This window comes from Pogoniulus pusillus, chromosome 12 (assembly GCF_015220805.1).
Source record: "Pogoniulus pusillus isolate bPogPus1 chromosome 12, bPogPus1.pri, whole genome shotgun sequence".
NCBI classification, from domain to species: domain Eukaryota; kingdom Metazoa; phylum Chordata; class Aves; order Piciformes; family Lybiidae; genus Pogoniulus; species Pogoniulus pusillus.
The window spans coordinates 12,431,745-12,453,730 of record NC_087275.1 but is presented as its reverse complement, the minus strand read 5'-3'; the positions used below and the strand labels follow the sequence as shown (position 1 = coordinate 12,453,730).

Sequence of the window (21,986 nt, the reverse complement as noted above, 5' to 3'; positions counted from 1 at the left end):
ATTTCAGGAAAATGTCTGAGCTGTATTGGCTGGGGTGTGTTTCACTCATCATTCATCTTAGTGGAATACAAGTAAGCACTGCATTACAAGCCTGTTTCATTACAGACTGAGCCTGATCTGCTGCCACCATTTTCTAGTGGTGCTAACTCAGTTACAAAATTGCTGGAATGCTCAAAGTTTGGCAAAACCAAGCAAGCTTATGCTGCTGATCTTCTGCTGGCAAATACCAAATACCTTTAATTTCTTGAAAATAATGTTATCTTTTATTGGTAACACTTAGGGGACTGATCACAACGGATCTCATGCTCATCTGGGAACTGAGGATGCAACAATGATACTTTTTAATAGCAAAGATCGCTTTTGACAGAAAAAAGAATAAAAAATTGCAGGGCTGCTTGAGTGTAATTCAATAGTTCTATAATGGAGGGAAAAATAATTGTTATGCTTCTTTTTGGCAATAGGACTCCTAATGAATCAGACATCTTGACAGAAAGACACTTAGTAAAAATAAATATAACTACTACACTTCATTAAAGTAAAAGTATCTTTACTATTAATATACAAATGGTGAAGAGTGACAAATAATTGATATACTTTAAGCCATACTTTCAATGTCTTTCATAAATACAAAACCAGCATCTGCGATATTACTTCTTTTTACAGTATAGAGATATATATATATACACAGCATTTCATAGGGACATAAGGGTTTTAAACAATAAACAAACTAGCTCCAGTGGTAGCTAACTCATCAATATAGAATTCAGGTGGTATATACTACAAGTGGGCTGCTGATGTGCGAAATAACAAAAATAATATATGGTATGCTTTAGCTTACACTGTACACAGCATACAAATACATACCAAGTGCTCATTGTAGTGGGAAAGCTCTTTAGTATTTATTTTCTCTTAAACTTTGTCTAAAAAGTTCAAAATTCTTAGTGAGAGCTCTACATCACAAGCAACAAAAGTATTTTCCGAGGGGGTCTGACTGCTGTATAGGTGTGTCACTGATCTACAGAGACTCCGGTGGTTTGTTTACCCTTGTCCCAACCCTGCGTTTTAGGTTGAAAAATGTAGCCTTACACAGTCGAGATAAAGCATGTAACAGGGTTAATGTTCCTTCCCTGCTTTTCACAGCCTGCAGTACCCTGCCTTTTGGCAATGTCCTCCAGCAGCCTCTCTTGCCTCAGTAGCTCCCCATTTCCCCTGTCGCTGTCAGGGAGAGAAAATTCTAGCATCAGAACCCTCTGTTCTCTCTGGCAATGGCTTTCCTGAATTCTGTCAGCACGGAATCAGGTCATCTTGCCCACTCCCAATCTCATCTGTGACTTAAAAACTGCCAATAGAAATTTGGCAAAAAAAAAAAAAAAAAAAAAAAAAAAAATCACTTCTCTGGGTTAAAAATGGCAAATATTCAAATTTGGAAGTCAAACATCACAAGGCTTGCAATACCTATTAAGAAGAAAGGCAGACTGATTATTTCTCAGAACCTGATTCAAAGCTAAATTTGTAATAGAAAGGCTTCTTTTGGGCTCAGGCTCAAATAAAATCATGTAAGAAGACATTTATATATGTAGTGGAAATACTGAGGATCAGTTCAAACACAGTAAGTGGTTTCCTCCTACCACTACTGAACCGCTGTCAAGTGGACTGCATACTCCAGGAAACCAAATGAGAAAATCTGGAAAATGGGGTGGATTTTTCCCCCCCCAATATTTATTTAACCATGGTAGCTTTTCACTGATCAGCAAAAGCGTCTGAAACAAAGGGATTTAAGTAAAAAATATCACTTCTTGGAATGTTCCATCTTCACCTAAGAAGTATCCCAATCACAATTGATTATTTAGAGAGATGGGTTTGCTTTTTTCTCCCATTCCTAGGTGCACAGTAATAAAACTGTGATGTTTTTATCAGTGGTTCCTGATAGGTATAAACTCCTGACAGAAAAACCTCCTCTGTGCCAATGTGAGCAAACCCCTGGCAAAACATTTAAGTTCCACTTACACCTAGAAATCCAATTCAATAAAGTGACTTGATCAGCCAAGGACATGTAGAGCCTTGCTGAGATGGATGAATTACATTCAGGACCCACTGAATTCAGTTCATGTCTTAAAGCCCAGTGAGACTCAGATTCCACGGTGGTCCCTCTTGCAGTACTTTCAGCAACCCCCTCCCATAAATCAATTTTGCTCAATCTTGAGCTTTTTCAGCAAATAGTCTTTTCAGAGGCCTTTTAATCAGGAGTAAATGTCATCCAACAGACACATGAATTACTCTACATACAAAGATCTTACTTCCTGTGACAGCCTATACAGAGACAATGAGGCCACAAATGACTGTGCAACAAATACTCATGGCAGTTTTACTCCGGAGGTAAAATGGCAGGAATATTCTCCACTTCATCTTTCAGATTTGAGAAAAGATGTTAACATTTTAGGTCTAAGTACCTAAACAGAAGTAAGGAGACTTTCTATCTGACTCCTCCACTTGACAAATTGGTCAACACACTTCTACAACACCCAACCCACCATGTGCTCACCTGAATATTTTCAGCAGTAATGCACCCACTATGACCCTCACCAGAACTGTGTCCTCAAGAGATTTTCACAAATCTTCTGTTTAGAATTTTTACAGGACTTGAGAATATTATCTCCAGTTTAATTTAGATCAGTGTTTGAATATATTTGAGCAGAAAAGTATGTAATGGTAAAGCTTTCAAATATTTTAAACAGGCTTTGTAGACAAATCATTGAAGATTTTTCTTTAATAAAGCAGAGTGGCATGCTATCAAAAGGCACAAATACATTTCCATTATCCATTCTAGGAAACAGAAAAATGCCATGATTATTATACTACAGTTTGATGCTTTGTACTTAAATAAATAATTATCATAAAAAAGAAAGTTGGTTTTTTTTTTTTGGATGAACATCAATGCAGAGGCTGAAGACAGCAGGTGGAATTTACTATACCAGGAACTGTTGTCAAACAGCTTTGTAGATGACTGTCACTGTGTAACTATGTTGTATATATCTATGAAGTGATAGAAAACAAGCCCAGTCCTGCAAGCTTTCCTATGAAAGTACATCCATCTTCCCACTCCTGTAGCCTCCCATTGGCAGTGGGGTGCCATATGAGAGGTGGGTTCAGCCACACAAAATTTCTTGCAAGACTGCAGCCTAAATAAATTCATATTTGTCACATTAGGCATTACCATCACCAGAATAGTAAATATTTTTTGCAACCACAAAAAAAGACTTAGAAGTTTAAAAAAAAAATAAAAATCCCCCAAAACAAATAAGCAAACAAAACCAGAAAAAAAACCCTTTTCAGAGTACATTTGTGTACTAAATTGGAAAACTTTCATTTAAAATGGCTCCTATAGTGGCAAATTGGAATGCAGGTCTACTAAAAAAATATTAAGTAGCTCTAAGTAATTTTCATTAATTTTACTCCTTATTTTTTGTTGAATAGAGATTGTCACTGCCACATTCTGAATCATTAATGACTTCAAAGGCTTCTCCCACCTTCATCCCTGGAGTATGTTAGTGTAACAGTTCAGGTTATTTGTACAAATAGTTATATTTTGTCAACTCTTCTGACATTTCATATTAACACTTAAAATTACTTTTAGACAGTAAAAGTGACATTTATACAGATACTTGTTTTTTTTTTCCTTTTTAGTCTAGAATAAGAAAAGAAAAGAAAGAAATTGTGTTATTCCAGTTCTACACATAGCTTACAAATTACTATATGCCGTCCCTCATTTGGAAATATTTGCAACTATCAATGTTATTAAGCATTTTTTCATAGCTACGTTTTGGCTTTCTCCTGCTCATCACAGAGTCAAAGCCCAAAAGATTACCTATTAACACACAGACCAAAAGGTATGCTTGGAACAGGCCATAAGTAATTTAGAACTGTGTGTTTCTCAGCCCTCACATAGCCCAACTGGCAACAGATTAACGGTAGGAAGAAAACAAATACTCCTGGAAATATGTAATCAAATACAGTAGGAAATGCTTTTGCTTCAAATATCAACATAATTTTGAGGTATATTTTACTGATAAAGAGTAGCAAAGAGATATTAATAATATATGTGCTGACAAGACCTCTTAAATTCTCCAATGTCTTTATATTGTAATTAGAGGCTAGGAGGAAAAAAGTCAACTAATCAAAGAAAAAACAAGCAACAGCAACAATGAAAATAGAGCTATAAGTCCTGAAGTGTTTTTGTGCAAGACTTGGTAAGAAGTATTACAATTTGAAATGCCTCTACAGTTGAGCCTGGACACTGTTAGCTCTGCCACATTGTATAGGACCCTTTTTGTGCAAATGATTGTTCTGGCTTCAGCAAAAGCATCATCTGCCTAGTGAAGTTGGAGTTATGTGAATGCTCATGGCACCACCTAACTTTGTGATGACAGGTAGGAGCAAATGTTTCCTACATCTGCAGCAATGTTTCCTAAATCTGCATCCTGGTAAAAATACTGAATGAGATGATGGGGCTGTGGATCTTTAAGCCACATCAATCACATTACTTTCAACTGCAGGAGTTTTCCAGCTCCATTCCCTGCATTGTGGCAGATGGAGAAAGCACAGCTACAGATACATACTTCACAGCAAAAAAATATACATTCATACATGTAAGTGACACAACTCATTCTCTTAATTATAGGTTAAAGGGCAGTCCAGCACACTGTGTATCATGAAATAGGACAGAAATTTAATGGACAAGTGACTGTTTGGTAGTACTGCCTGCTCAGTACATGGGAGCAACAGTGAGAGAACATGTCTGCATCTTTTCTTCACCCAAAAGCAGTACCTTAGCATTTAAAGATTTTTTTTTTTTCAGAAGTTTTAAATGAGTGTCCTTCACGGCTTTCATCCCACTTTGCTATGTCTTCTTACCCATTCCTTTCCCTTTGGTAATGGTTCTGTGGGAACTTGGCCTCTTACCCTAACCACACCAACTTCTGTCTTCCAACTACTTTGTTCATTGTAGGTATTTCCAAAATTAAGGAAAAGTTGAAAAAACAAAAACCAATCAAAAACAACCACCCAAAAAAACCCACCCCCAAACCATAAAGTGATTTGGTTTTGAAAAATAAGAAAGATCTATGAATTAAATATATCCTTTATCATCTGCTGTTTTCCTCAAACGTAATGACAGCCTTTTACATTTCACTTTCAGTTTTATGCATAGAAATCAAACACTTTCTGATGAGAACAAAATATCAGCTAAGGGTTGATGACATCCTCTGAGAAACTGGGAAGTATAAGCACTTCAGAGATGGGTAAATTTCAGACATAGTGTGGAGAGGATGTCATTTGCTGAGTAAAGCTACAATTAAACCTCAGCTATGACTTAGATATGCAAAATCAGAATCAGAGAATCATTTTAGTTGTAAAAGATCTTTAAAGTCATCAAGTACAACTATTACCCAATTCTATCAAGCCTGGTGCTAAACCACTTTCCTTAGCACCACATCTATGTGCCTTTTAAACACCTCCAGGGATGGTTATTCAACCAGCTCCCTCTCTTGGGACCCCTTCCAGTGTTTGAGAATCCTTTCAGTGAAGAAGTCTCTTTTAACATCCAGCCTAAAGCTCTCATGGTGCAACTTGAGGCCATTTCCTCTAGTATTATCACTTATTACTAGGGAGAAGAAACTGACACCCACAAGATACTCCACAACGTACTGCTGACAAGCAGAATTTTCCACTCTAGTTTACTGTCTAGTTTATATACTTCTTCCAAAGCAAGACTTTGAAGAAATGTGGTAAGTATGGACAAATTATACTGGAATGGAAACAAAATATATTACTCCAATTAGCTGGATGATTAAATCAATCATAATAAATTTTGCATCAAATAAATTAGTCCCATTTCAGAGTGGTGCATGTTAACCAGAATAGTAAAAAGGATTATCTTAAGGAAAGCTCGACAAGAAAAGAATATATTTGGTCTATTACAAGATAATGTTAATTAATAATTTAAAACTGTTCATAACTATTCAGCCAAAATCATCATTTCCATCTATTCAAATGAGTTTATTGTTAAGACAAATGGCATGGAGTAAGTGCTACTTTAATAATGTCAGCTTTTAATATTTCATGTACTGATTTGTGGAGAAAATCTACTACACTAAAATGCATTTTTTTTCCTTGACTGAATTATTGGAACTAAAAGGAGAACAAATATCTTATATGTATAAATATGCTGGGACAAATAATTTGAGCTTCTGTTAATTGCAAGATCTCATTTGAAGCCAAGATTACGATTGTCTTTTCACACTTTTACTGCACTTTAGTTCATATACAATCTCCAAAACTTTCACACTGAAAATCTGAAGCACTGAAAATCCTGGAGGCTTTCTGAATCACACTCACTGAGCTAGAGTGAGGCCATATATACTGCTATGAAATATTCAGACAATTTATTTAAATCTGTACATCATGGTTATCAATTTTTATTTTACCTAAGAACGCAGGTGAAACTGCAAGTGGAGTGGGCTCTATGTCAAAAGGTGTCTTTTTTACCCTTTTTTGTCTTTGTATGTTTCAAGTTATAGCCACAGTTGGAATTACTATTGAGTTTCTCAGGCAACATTCTACTGAGATTGGCTTGTTTCTTGGTTTTGTTCTGGTTTGTTTTAAACAATCTAAACTTTTGTTTGATTATAAAGAGAAACAATGCAGTAGTATATGCCACTTTATGTACGTAGCCTGCACTGTAAGATCTTGAGAGACCTGATATGTTGTTTGTTGTTAGAGACACTTTGTAACTATTCTAAATAGACAAACTTTGTCATGTAATAACTTACAGTCCTTATTCTGCAGAGTTTTCAAATTTATACCATGGGACTTGGTGTCAGCAAAACTACATACTAAAACCATTAACAAAAATATAGAAAAGAACTGTAGACAAAAACCATTTCATCATATGCACACAGGTACTAAGTATTCCAAGCTTAAGTTTCCCAAGAAATTAAGGTCAGATGTAAAGTTTTGGTCACGCGGTTACGTCAATCCAAATGCATTATCCAGACAACTGTAGTTTATCTTATTATGCTTTGTTATCATCTTCTTTTGCTGGGATGATGTCATTAGCAACTTTGATTTCTATGGTTTCTGGACTTAAAGCTTCTTTCACATTTTCCTCCTTTAGTGGCAGCTTCCTATCAGAAGAAAAGAGGAATCATGGTAGCACATAAATAGCACATCATCTGCAATTTAAGACTACAACACACGTATTTATAAAGTCCACAGTGTTTCAGAACACATAATTAACCAAAATAAAATAAAATATAATAGTTGTATTATGAGCACTGAGTCTACTTACTTTTAAATATATTCATAGAAACTCCTTCAATTTCTTTAAAGCCAGAGAAAGCTACATGGTACATGATAAGAACACTGCACCTGCCCAAAATACATAGAGAGGTATGTGTTCCCTAAGTCAACATGAAAAACTGTCAAGCCTTTTGCTGAATCTAAAGTATTCTTTTATTTAGTATCTGTTTCTGTACGCAAATTTAGTTGTATGTGAAAGAAAACCTCTATTGTGGGATGTTATGTTGAAATATATCATCATAGAATCATAAAATGGTAGAGGTGGGAAGGGACCTCCAGATATCCTTGAGTCCAACCTCTCTGCTGAAGGAGGATCACTTAGGGCAGGTCACATAGGAACATATCCAGATGGGTCTTGAAAGTCTCTCGAGAAAAGGAGACTCCACAACTCCTCTGGGAAACCTGTTCCAGTGCTTCATCATCCTTAAAATTTCCCCCCATGTTCAGGTGGAGCTTCCTGTGTTCCAGCTTGTATCCATTGCCTCTTGTCCTATCACAGGACACCATTATAAAGGGATTATCACCTTCTTCTTGACATCCACCCTTCAGATACTTGCAAACATTAATAAGAACACTGCTCAGTTTTCCCTTATCTAGACTAAATGACCCTGGGTCTCTCAGCCTTTCTTCATAAGACAGATGTTCCAGTCTGTTAATCATCCACGTAGCCCTCTGTTGGACACTCTCTGGTATATTCCTGTCCCTCTTGAACCTGGGAGCCAAGAACTGGACAAAATACTCCAGATGTGGTCTCACCAGGGCAGAGTAGAGGGGAATAACCTCCCTCAAGTCGCCCTATTAAAGAAAAGAACTTCTTACAGCACAAGGAGGTAAGGGAAATTATTTTATGATTTAGAAACTTACACAACTTTTCTTGCTTTATCACACGATCTACCTTTGATAGTAACTTATATCTCTTTTTAAAATAACTTAGTGAAAACTCTGAAGAGTTTTATAATCCTTAATTCCAATGGCAAAAGAGTATTCACTCACCCTTACTTTACAAGGAAGACAAAATGGTCTTGAAAATTATGTATTCTTTACTGTTAGGAGATAGCTGTCAAGAATGTAACTGTTAAAAATACACATGGTTTACTCAGCTATTCCCATAATAATGCCTCCTGGGCTTAGCAGCTGTTAATTGTAATTTCACTTTGGGTTTGCTTTCTGTTTTTTAACTAGAGAATAATATGTATATATCTTTTTTATTCATAATAACTATTAAATATTTCAGCAAAATTCCACTGTGATTGCTTTGATATCTCAAGGAGCAATAATGCTCAAAACTTCTCTGAGCAATCCACTGGGAATGTCTTGTAGTAACAGTGTTTACTAAGAACCAATAAAACAAAGCAATATTCAAAATCTCAGTCTTACGAAATCTAGGCTGCCTAAAATGAACTAAGAAAGATGATATTTATCTTGAGGTTTAGCAATGAGTGCAATAGATAGTTAACAGAAATCAAAGAGAAGACTAACTTGTTCTATTACAGTAAAATATGTGGGGGACACATCAGCTGTCTGGATTTGAATGCAGTGGGAAGTCTTCACGAATTGTCTGTTTCACATGGCACACCCAAAGGATGCAGATTTCAGCGCACAAAATGATTGCTGAAATAATGCAATCAATACTAATCAACAATTCCTGAAATAATAAAATCAGTTCAAATATTTTTTTAAGAGGGTAAAACACTGAAGCAGAGGAAGTATAGCTCCAGAGACATGTTTTAGGTAGGCAAGCACCTGAGCTAAAGGTCTGATAACACAAAGCACTTAAACTAGCATTGAGAAGAAGACCTAATTTGTTGTGCTTTTATATACAGCAGAATAACTTGTCAAAAGACAGTGCTTAAAGGGAAGAAATATTTAGTGAAAGTGAAAACTGGGTAATTGACAATATACTGCCTGGAAATTTAAATAAACTGGTTTTGGAGAAGTGGAATTAAGAGCAATGCTTAAACTGCATTTAAAATCCTAAGTGTAACTTGATATTATTCAAAATTATTTAACTACTTTTAACTGAAGGTTTGTTTTGTACACCTTTAAGAGAGCCATAATTAGAATGAATCCCACCTTGTACAAAAATTGCTTGCTTGGAATGTCCTTGAAATTTTTCCTTCCTGCATGTTAAGCTTTTTCCCTTCAAGATCCCTGCTGCTCATTCTTGTCCTGCCCAGTGTGGCCTTTCTCATTGAAAGCACCAGTTGTTGACAACGTTCTTTTGTGGTTTTCCTACTGAGAGACTTACCCATACCTTTTTACATCCTCCTTTTCTTTGCTAGCACCTCACCTGTACTTTATATTGATTCTCTGTTTCATCAGTTATGACCTGCATCTGCGTAGAAGGTCTTTTCCATGTTCCCCTAGCATGAGAGCCTCTTCAGTTGTCCTGATTGCATGATGATCTGTTGATGGTCTCATAAGTGACACTGTCCCAAATCTGTAATTGACTTTTGTCATTGGTTGTGGTTGAAGAAATTACTAAGAAGGAAACTGTCATCACTATTAGTTATTTTTCTTGTCATTAGTGACTGACCCTTTCCCTCTCCTCTAAGACAATAAAATATTTTTTATTTTAACTTTCTCATATTTTACTGCTGTTAGTTGTTCTAATGCCAGGGACAATCAGAAATAACTGAATTTAACCTTTTATGGTATCATGACTCTTGCCAGATGCATACCATCATTGGGTCTCCTTCTGTGGAGACTTTCAAGGCCTGTCTGGATGTGTTCCTCTGTGATCTGTGTTAGATAGTATTGCTCTGCTCTGGCAGGGGGGTTGGACTCGATGATCTCCTTGGGTCTCTTCCAACCCCTAACATCCTGTAATCCTGTGATAATTTATATTTGCAAGATATGGTGCTACAAATAGTCTTCAAGCATGAAAAACGTGGCCCTGATGCCTTCCCACTAATATATCCAAGGTCTGATGGACTTGTATTTACAACCCTACTCCTCAGGTAACTGAGTTCTCTACAGTGCTCCTCATAACAAATGCTAACATGAAGAGCAAACATATCACTAGTCATTCAACAAATTCCATAACAGCTTAATTAACACAAGCTTGAAGTCTTCAGTTACAGGTTCTTTAAGGAAATATGTAGCTTGAAGCGCAGTTATTACCACTCCCTCTCTCCCCTCATTTTTTGTATAAAAGGCCTGTCTTTTGAAGTTCTAGATGATGACAAAGAATGCAATTTAGCTGCATTGTCAGAAAAAGATCTTTTATAAGAACATCCTCTCCTTTAAAAAAAACCTGTGAATTTATCATATAACCAACAGGACAGTTTCTACTTTTACTACAGAAGTGTGTTCATAAGCCTGGCAGCTTTAACATCTCATGAAGGAGATTTTCACAACACATGAAAAGCTCTGGGTTCAAACCAAAGAAACTTAGCACTTTCTTTGATAATTTCAAATCAATCAGCTTTTGAGGCTGAGAAATTAAACTCTTGAGAAATCAGTTCATGTTCTTGAACGACACTACATAAGCTCTTGGTAGATGGAACAGTCCTGTCATCACCTTTGTTGAAGTATTAGTTTCTCTTAAAACTAAATGCTCAGAAGGAAAAAAGAAAGCTTATCAGAAGCTCTCACTGCAACAGTAATCTTAGCAAAACACCAACATGCTTATGCTCTGTCACAAATGTCACTTGATGCTCCACACAGGGGTCATAGGTTGACAACTAAGCTCCTCCAGAAGACACAGAGTACCCGGGGGTGGATGGCTCCCAGAGAGTGGACACAAGGAATTGTGATATTCCATCCCATGATCCTGCATCTCCCTGAATAAGGAGAGTTCACAACCAGTTCTCTCTCCCTGCTGTCTTCTCCAAGAATGTGCAGTGTCTGCAATCTCTTGGTTCGTGAGGCAGAGTGGCCACCTGCAGCTTTGGCTAGCAAGCTGTTTTTTCAGCTACGCCACTAATGCCTGCTCTGTAGGGGTGCAGTGAGGCCTGATCTGAGGCCTTCTGAGCCTGCTCTGGGAGGAGGTTTTGGCCTGGTTGTCAAGGCCTAGTGAAGCCTGGTTGGTCCAGGTGGAGAACTGGGCCAAGGTTTATTCCATTTATATATATATATATATATATACACACACACACATACCTTTTGTACTTTTTGTATACTTTTGTAAAGAGTATTTTAAATTTAACCTCCAATTCTGTGTGAGTGTTTTTGTTTATTCCTGTGGAGTAAAATTTCTATCTGGAGTTGTTGCCAGCTCAGACCAGGATGGATAGGTTTTGAAAAATGCTTTTTATTTCACAGAATCATAGAATCGACCAGGTTGGAAGAGGCCTCCAAGATCATCCAGTCCAACCTATGCCAAGGGAGGTGGTGGAGGCACCATCCCTGGAGGTGTTCAAGAAAAGCTTGGATGAGGCACTTAGTGCCATGGTCTAGTTGACTGGATAGGGCTGGGTGCTAGGTTGGACTGGATGATCTTGGAGGTCTCTTCCAACCTGGTTGATTCTATGATTCTATGATTTTTAAACACCAGCCATTCTACCCAGCATAATCTTGTTCAGGGGCTGCAGCACGAGAGAGAGAAGAGGACCTGACTGCCAGTATCTGGGATCCCTGAACCTAAGGCTGGGTCTCATAACTCAGAAGGCAGATGGAGCCTGTAATTCTGGGTGAGAACCACTGCAGTTTCTGTGCTGAGAGCAGACTGCAGGGACAGGAAGAGAGCATATGGGAACTGAACAAAGTGGATGCACTTCAGCACTACCTATTGAATCACATCATAGGGATAGAAATATTGAGCTAAGGTCTCAGTTACATAAATGGAAACAGGCAGGCATTACCCTGTGAAGAGCTGTGTTTCTGGCACATGGGATCACTCTGCCTCCAGGGACGGTGACTCCACCACCTCCCTGGGCAGCCCATTCCAATGCCAATCACTCTCTCGGAGCCTCTCATCCAGCCTATACTTCCCCCGGCACAACTTGAGACTGTGTCCCCTTCTTCTGTTGTTGGTTGCCTGGGAGAAGAGACCAACCCCCATCTGCTTACAACCTCCCTTCAGGTAGTTATAGGCAACCATGAGGCCACCCCTGAACCTCCACTTCTTCAGGCTAAACAACCCCAGCTCCCTCAGCCTCTCTTCACAGGGTTTGTGTTCCAGGCCCTTCACCAGCTTTGTCATCCTTCTCTGGACATGTTCCAGTGTCTCAACATCTCTCTTGAATTGAGGAGCCCAGAACTGGACACAGTGCTCAAGGTGTGGCCTGACCAGCGTTGAGTACAAGGGAAGAATAACCTCTCTTGTCCTACTGGCCACATTGCTCCTGATACAGGTCAGAAGGCCCTCAGGAGCAGAGAGGGCCAGAGAATTTTCCTGGATACTCACTAGCATTCAGACAGGTGGTAGAATAAAAATATGCTACAGGGCTGCTGCTGCCATGGGTTTGCCCTTCAGGGGCTGAAGAACACCCAGATGTAGTTGTACTATTTGTCACAAAAAATGAACAAAATGTCTAGTGACAACCTCAGCTGTTGTGAGGCACCAGGTTTTAGATCAATTATTGTTAAAAAAACATAACTAAACCAAACCCATCTTGCCACAGCACATTATTCTGGTGATGCTGTGTATCTCCTACCCAGAGTACAGTAAGGCCAGTCTGTGTCCTCACAGACAGGAGAAGCTGTGTGAAACTTCGTGGAATGGAGTGTGTGATACTGTGAATGTCAGGCTACTTACTCAGGTTCTGTGAGTGGAGTTGTCTCATTTGGCTCATTTACTGGACTTCCATCTTCATGATTGGTATTTCTTTCATCCTCTGTTCTCATTTCCACTATGGGCTCTTTTGATCCATCTTTCCTAAAGATTATTAAAATATTCTTAGTCTCATGTCATCATAATAACCACACACTTGCACGTAACTAATTACCAAGATCCCTTCTCTTGAAAGTCAGCAAATAAAATGCAAAACTAATTATCAGTGACTAACACCACTGAGACATATTTAACAGCCTGTTCCCACTTCCTTGAAGTCTTCAAAGCATCCTGTATCCATGGTTACTTGTCTAACTCTCCAAATATCACGGATTAGCATCTCAAAAGAGCATTTTGATGGCATCTTCATGGGAATAGATGTAAACTAATAAATACAGGATTTGCTGGCCAATAATGCCTGAATTTCTTTTGTTATTGTAAAGAGATTTTATGTTAAAATGCACACTGCAGAAATGTAATTTAATCTCTTGAGATTGTGACAATCTCAGCTGCCAGCAGAGGGGAAAACCTTTGTGTTGTAACAATGTAGACCCTTCTGCTCACATCAGTAGAATAGTGTCTTTGGGTTTAGGTCATATTTCCCCCATTTCAGAAACAACTGCTAGTCTTGCATTCAGGTAAATGAACAAACCTTCTGCTAAATGGACAATTAAAAGGAAGATGGGGCAGTGAGTTTTGTTGATAACCACAGAGGCAGAGAATGTTTTGGATTGGAAAGGACCTCTAAGGGTCAAACCCCTTCAATAAGGAGGAACATCTTCAACTGGAATAGGTTACTCAGAGCACCATTCAATCTGACCTTGAATGTTTCTAGAGCACTTACCACCTCTCTGGCCAACCTATTCCAGTGTTTTACCATTCTCACCTGTAAAGAGTGATTTGAAGAGCATTATTTGTCTCATTATAGTCATCAGGAATAGGGACCCCCTTATCTTCAAGGACTTTGACTAGAAGTCATGCTAATATCTTAGTATGAGTCTGTAGTGGCCTACCTCATAACCAGTTACTGATTAAGTTGCTGCTCCCACACAATGGAATCTGGTATAGTTGCAAGCCTTTGTGGGAAGAAACTGACCTGGTACCACTGGTCAGTACCTGCCACCTATGATAGACAGTTCCACTGTTTAAGAGCATCATCTTGGAACCAAAGAATGGAGCTGCCATCATAAGAGACTGATGTTCTGGTGTTGGTAAGGAAACCATGGACACAAGTGAACTTTGATGATTATAATGCTAATACCAAAACACACCTCCTTGCCTCAGGCTCCCTAGGCCCAGACCACATCTTGGTCATTCCTCCTTGAGCATGCATGTAAACCTCACACTGTGAGGGGCATGAGGGGTGGAGAGAGGAGAGTTCAGTCATCAGCAGGTGTGAAGTCTAATATTAAAAGGTGTCTCCCTAGAAACTTTTGAGAGCTTCAAGAGCTTCAGAGATTCTGCTTGAGCTCTCAACTTTTATCTCCACACTTCTCCAGACTTCACAACAACAGAAGAGGTATTTTCCAGCAGCAAGAAGAACAGAAGGACCGTCAGGACTGGACTCTGGGACCAGAGAGACATCTTTGGGGCCTTCACATTGTTGGTACAGAAAGCACAAACTATGTAAGAATTAAGAACTCCACAAAAGGGTAAATAATTTGTAAGAAATGCATTATGTCAGTTCTGTTCCCAGTGGCTATGTGTATGTTATATGGATTGTATCATCTACATTTGTTTTGTATGGAACATAATTGATGACTCTCTCTCTATATATATATACATATCCTACAATCAAAATATAACAAAGAACTGTATCATAAACACACTCAAAAATCCAAAATGTGAACTGACATGTATAAACCAGGGAAATGTCAGTGCCTCTTAGGAAGTGGCAATTGACATCAAATAAATTCAAATTGTGACTCCTCAAGCTACTTTTAAAATTTTAGTGTGACAGTTTATTTATGCAGAGAGCAAGCTAAAATAAGAACAAGCCCAAATATTTTAAGATCTAATTAACTGAAGATCACCCCAAGAAGGAAGGAAATATGATTAAATAAGATAGGTGCTCTTGCAAAACAAGTGTCATAGGGGAATTAATATTAAGTGACCAGCTTTATGCTTTTCTGGGACAGCATGGAATGGCATTTGGGTACAAGATGTTTTTATCAAAGTATAAACTGTTGTCAAGTGACATTTGCAACTTTAGCTCCCTAAGGTCTATAATTCAGGATGTACACCAATTCACACTTGGTCACTTCTTGAATGGGAAATTAAAGCATAAACTGAAATGCTGTGCTCAATAGGAAATGACAGTGGAGTCAGCCAAAAGCTTCACATCTTGATTCTGTGGACCTGGATGTGCTGGCTTCATATAATAGAAAACATGCTATTATTCCTTCTCTTACTGTAAACTGTGGAGAATTAGGAAATGGCTCTTTTACTGCATAACTTTGTTTTTCAGAAACGTTATTTGATCCAAATATTTTGTGTCTGCTTATGATTGGTTTTGGTCAATGGAGCTATTACCAAAAGAACCCACTGAAGATATATAATCAAGCTACCTAAGAAAGACATAGTCAGAATCCCAATAGCCACAACTAAACCCAAAAAAGGACACTTACACCTCTACTTGAGACAACAAAGCAGCCCGATATTCCTATGAATAATGACGACTATAATATATGATCTGCATTACAGGCATCTAGTGAAGGATGAGATCTGGGAAGATGTAGGAGAATTACCTGTAAGGCCTGACTGTTGGGAGAGCTGGAGCACACAGAAACTTGACCAGCAAGTTACTTAAACTGCACTAAGACAGCATTCTCACAAATATTATGCTGTATGCATAAGAAGTCTATTAGATGAACAGAATGATGAAATGAAGCATTTTTTTTTTAGTTAAAAAAACATAATTGCCTTGAGTGAGGGTCCACAAGTAATTCCCCAGCTATCCTTTTGAAAACCCCATAAATGGCAGATCTTTAAAGTACTATTATTTCATGCAATTGGTACACAAACCATTTTGTCAGAGATCTTACTTCCCACTCTTACCACGTGAGGGCATGTATTTGCACATAAATGATCAGTTCATATGCATTTGATGTAATAGCCATTACACAAGTGTATTTGTGAGAATCAGGACTGTTTATTCCTCATTTATCTTTAGCAATCATTGACTATTGCTGTGAAGAGCAACCATGCTTACTAGCATCTCACATCCAGCTCAGTACTCCTATTTTTAAAAACCAACAATATCTTTCATTCCTCAAGTGTATATAAGTGTGTATATGTATATATATATATATATATATATATATATATATATATATATATATATATATATATATAAAAGCAAGAAACAAGATTTTCCATCAAATGCTACATCGGAGAAAGAAACCTCTTTCATGAATTTTCTGTAATACTAAGTCCTTCACTCCCAGGTCTACTACACAGTCACAAGCACATGACAAACTTTTAGGTATTCACAGCCAAAAGATGGATTCAGATGAACCTCATTAAGTTCAACAAAGGCAAGCGCACAGTCCGGCACCTGGGAAGGAGTAATCTCATGAACCACTGGAAAGCAGCTCCATGGAGAAGGACCTGGGAACGCTGGTGGACAATACATTCGCCATGAGGCAGCAATATGTCCTCACAGCCAAGAAGGCCAGTGGTATTCTGGGGTGCATTAAGAAGAATGTGGCTGGCAGGTTGAGGGACTTTCTTCTCCTCTACTCTGCCATGGTGTGGGCCACACCTGGAATACTGTTCTGGGCCCTCCAGTTCAAGAGGGATAGGAAAATACTGGAGCTAGTCCAACAAAAATTATAAGGGGACTGGAGCATCTCTCTTCCAAGGACAGGGTGAGAGACCTGAGGCTCTTTAGCCTGGAAAAGAGAAGGGATCTTACAATGCATATAAATATTTAAAGAGTGGAGGCCATGAAGATGGGGCTGGACTCTTTTCAGAGATGTTCAGTGATGTTCAGTGATAAGGTAAAGGAAAATGGGCACAAAATAGAATACAGGAGATTTCACTTGAACCTAAGAAAAACAATTACTTACTTTGAGGGTGACAAGCACCAGAACAGTCTGCCCAGATAGGTTATGAAGCCTCCTTCTCTGAAGACTTCCAAAACCCATCTAGATATGTTTCCCAAGCCACCTGATCTAGACATACCCATGTTAGCATGGGAGTTGGACTACATGATTTTTAGAGGTCTCTTCTAACTCCTAACATTCTGTGATTCCATAACTTGTAGAAATGGAGTTAAAATGATCTGTTATGTGCTCCTCATGAACCAATATGTATCTGTAACCATTACTGAATTATGATTTATTTCCTTTGTGCCAATATTGAAGGTAAAAACCTTTTTTGGTGTCCATTTTTCTTGTGAGGCAACATTTGACCACAAAGAATTCTATACATTTCAGAGAAACATTCTTCCAAGTAATATAAATGTTTTATGATTTTCTTTTGCCACACCACATAACAGCTAAAAAGTCAATGCAAGCTTGAGAGCCAACTTTTTCTTTTAATGAAGACCTTGAAATCTGTGTTTAATACTCACAAGTAAGCAGCCTTTCCTTCTTCCAATTCTTTATTTTTTCCACTTGACCCACTCTTTTTCCCACAAATCCTCCTGGTGATGCACATCAACAGTCCACATTGTCGTACAAAGAAGCAGCTAACATCAGTCACAACCAGGATTAACAACAGGACTGCCACTCCCAGGCCGATGACAGCACCAAGTCCAAGACCATTAAAAAGGGTGTCTTGAAGAAAAGAAAAGAAAATTATTAATAAAATTAATCCATAAAACTGCATTTTCTGATGCTTTTAAACTGTAAAACAGGAGACTAAAGTGAATTCAGAAATGAACCACTCAGAAATTAGTGAAAATAGACCATTTCAAGATTAAGCATCTATACAACTTGGTGACAAAAATCACAGAATACATCTTTTCTACATGGTAGTTTCTCATTATCAAAATTCCAATATAGTCACAGAGTATAAATGACATTATTTAACAACAAACACTGTGTTCCAAGACTGAAAGTATCAGTATCCCACCTAAGAAAAAAACATTTTATATAGCCAACATAACAAATAGTTGATATAAATTGTTGGTTTCCACATTTTAAATGCAATTTATTAGCAACGATGCACAGCAGAACTACTGAAAAGTTTAAAAGTGTCAGAACAGTATTTATTATTGTAAGGGTCAGGTTTTAAAATTAAAGTAGAATGAGAAGGTCTTCAAAGAAGTTAATTCAAGCTATCTCATCCCAAACAGTTGCACATACCCAGTCTGAAATAAATTAGTATGAAGAAAATTATGCATCTTATCAAATTATTACAAGGTTAGGAACTCATTTTGTATGGTCTTGTGTACTGAAAATAAATTCATACACTTAAAAAAACCCCATATTGAACACTTGATCTTGCTTTTTGTATTTGTATTATTACAGTTGTTTGGTAATTAATTTTACATAAATATCTCAGATAAAATAATGTGTTGACATTTCCACAACAGACAGTAATGTTAGAGTGCTTCGAACAGTGTGATTTCTCAGAACAGCAGCTACTATACTTGTGAAAGAAGATGACCTTTATAAAGGAGAGGTCTCATACCTGATCAATAAACTAGAGGGAAAAAAAAACAAACAAGGTTACCTTCATAATGGTTCATGCATCCAGCTAATTCAGGAAGGTGTCAGAAATTGGCTACTGGCAATTGCCTCGTGTGGTGCTATGCCCTGAGCTAACTCCTCAGGGAGTGCACCCAGGTTTTTGCACATTGGTGTTGCATATAAGCATTGCTTAGTGTTATCATTCATCGGAGTGATGAATGAGTCAGCAGTCAAGTGCTACATTTCCATCTGTATCTATGCTTGTTGCCAAAATGAGAGCAAGATTTTTTCTAACAGGACATTACTTGAATACTGCTGGTGCTAATAAACATCAAACTATAATATAATGTACTAGAATATGTATATATATATATATATATATATTTAATAAGGATACTACTATAATACTAATTTTCTTTCTGTTCCACCTCTCCAATATACCGCAGACTCTTTTCAGATTAGGAATAACATTTAAGACTTTGTGTTTCTGCTTAACTAATTTTAAAGAAAAGATATATTTCACCACTTTAAATATCATTGGAAAATTATGTTCTTGAGGACTGCTAAATCAGTACATGCTAACAGAAATAAATGCTTTGCTAGTCCATGTGGTAGAACTCCTAAACATAAAAGTTAAAACTCTTTTCAAAAGAAAGGGAACATTTTGCTTCCCATTCAGTTGGTTGAATTACCTATTGCATGAGTTGTTTTAGAATTGTTCTTCAGAATATTACTATGCAATAAGCCAGAATTCAAAGTATATATTTGCACAAATGGATAATCACACAAACAGCCAGATATGATTTAAAAAATTATTTTGATTTCTTCAGAAAGATTTAAGAAAACAAAACACTATATGAAGAGCAAAGCAATGGCACAGCAATGAAATAATGAATCATTTATTCATTGCCCCATCAGTAATGGTGGAAGTTGATATTTAACAGGAATAAATCTTTCTTTTCTTTTAACATCAATATTCCCAGTTTAACATTACATATTACTGATACATCTTCCAGAAATTACTCCATCCATCCATCCATCCATCCATCCATCCATCCATCCGATGACTTCCTGTGCAGTATCAGTCATTTTACTTTAATAAATTTTAATTATAATTATATATAATTAATTATAATTTGTAAAAAATAATATAAATAAATCAATAAATATAATTTAAGTGCTTTTTTGCAATGTAGCATGTGTCATAAATAACGTAATACATCTTGCCATCACAATAAAGGAAACTGCCGGCTTTAAACAAAGTCAATTCTTTCATCCACATCTACAGTAAGTGCTTAGCAATGAATATTTCTAGAAATAAAAGATTATGAAACTCTCATAAATTAGAAAAATGAAAAAAAAAATAGAATGAAAAATATTTATGTTTCTATAAATATAATGAGAAATACTGGCAATTTTAAAGATGTTAATTATTCAGTAAGTTGTATTACTAACTTCTAATAAAGCGACAGAACATTTCTGCACAAATCATTATTTGAGTGGGGAAAAAACAATTAAGAGCTTTCACAACTGAAACAGAATTTCCCATTGGAATTAACTGGCTAAATTTTCTGGACCCTTAAATGCAAATTCAGAGTGAATTCTTTTGAGGAGTCTATATCTATAGTCTATATACCTATATCTAGGTATAAAGAAGAGGCACATATCTACACAGAGTGTACAGGTACACTTTTATACATGGAAAACTAAAGCAATTGCTTCATATTCAACATTCATATATTCAGAATGATGTAACACTGTGCTCTTACAGAGTCACATTGTATACGTTCAGTTGCTGGCACAATAATTGCAAGCTTTATATCAAGTACTCTGCTTCAGGAACGGGTTTGAATGAGATGACCTCTGGAAGTCCCTTCCAACTCCAACCACTCAGTGATTCTAAGTTTTGTAATAAAAAATAAAAGGCAGGTTAGCAGCTTTTTGTACCTTTCTTCCCCTCCTCCTTAGCAGATATGGAATAAAGGAAAGATATAGATGATTTGACACAGTCCTTAACCTTTCACAGTCACCTATGTTTTTAAGTGAAAAAAACAATGATAGTAAATACTTTCCTATGCTTACAGAGTGCTGCCTGGCAGCTGCATTTGAACGAGTGTGCAGAGATGTTATGCAGAAGTCTGTCCTTTCTTTCAGGACCTTTCTTAAGATAAAATAGTTGAACATTATGAGCTAGAGGATGAATTTGAAAATACTGCACTGGGTAGTGGCATAAAAAAACATATTCTCATATTCTTATTCATTGTCATCTTGAACTGCCCTGCTGCACTGACTCCTAAAAAGGCTGTCCAACCATGGCCCTGACTTGTAAACATCTTTCCTTCATACCTGATTTGGAACTTTTCTTAGAATCAAAGGCATACAAGATGTATAAACATATTCAAAGTCCCCCAAAAGGCAGAAAACATAGATTTTAAAAATGAGTATCCACTGATGAGTGTCTAAACAAACATGATGCAGTGCCAAAACATTAAAAAAGCTGTATGAAGTTTTTCTACCAATTAATACTATAACAGTGGAAGGTGAAGACAATTGAAAGAACAAGCACTGCCAAGCTCAAGATCTGGAGACAAAGATAAAGAAACAATGTACACCCAAACAAGAAGTATATCATGAGTATATAATGAGAAAACAGCAGCAGCAAAGTACTGCAAGCACTTTTGGGTTTTTAATCATTGCAATTACTCATTTGTTGTTGTGAAATGCTCCTAGCATTTTTTTTTTTGTATGGGGTTTGGGGTTTTTTGGTTTTGTTGTTTTGTTTTGTTTGTTTTGGGGGTGGATGTGTGCATATTCTAATTTGCACATAATAAGTACAAAAAATCTCTCAACTGATATAAGTGAAAAAGAGTAATTCCTCTTTAAAAATAACTGTCTGATACCCTTATTTCACTGTCTTTTCATGCTTTGCATTTTCTTATATTGAAAATGGATGTATTGAAACTGTGACACTCGCACAACTCTGCTCACTGCCTGTCAAAGCACCTTCCTCCTTATTTTTCTAACAGAAAATATCAGAGTGGTTTAAATGGAGCTGTTCTGAGCTCCAGCTCTTTTTCTGTGGGTAATCAGGATGCAAGGATTGTGTGACACTCTACAAATCTTTCAAGTTTCAGGTACTCAAAACAAACTGTGTTTTGAGTAGCATGCAAAGTAGCATGTGCCTACCTTTTCTTGTGAGAAAGGTGTGATGCTGGAATGCTGCATTTATTAGAAGAGGAACCATTTCTTAATTTTGTACAACAGCTTCTCATTAC

General features: G+C 37.2%; 1 protein-coding gene across 1 annotated transcript in view; it reads right to left on the bottom strand.

The window, feature by feature from the left end:
• Window positions 1–530: 530 nt before the first annotated feature.
• NCAM2 (neural cell adhesion molecule 2) overlaps window positions 531–21,986 on the bottom strand; it is a 208,197-nt gene continuing 186,741 nt past the window's right edge. The window contains exons 16-18 of the mRNA XM_064152345.1: window positions 17,649–17,853; window positions 13,058–13,177; window positions 531–7,181 (exon numbers count right to left, since the gene is read on the bottom strand). Of these exons, the coding sequence (XP_064008415.1) occupies window positions 7,070–7,181; window positions 13,058–13,177; window positions 17,649–17,853 (437 nt within the window). The 3' untranslated portion in view covers window positions 531–7,069. The remainder of the gene's footprint in view (window positions 7,182–13,057; window positions 13,178–17,648; window positions 17,854–21,986) is intronic.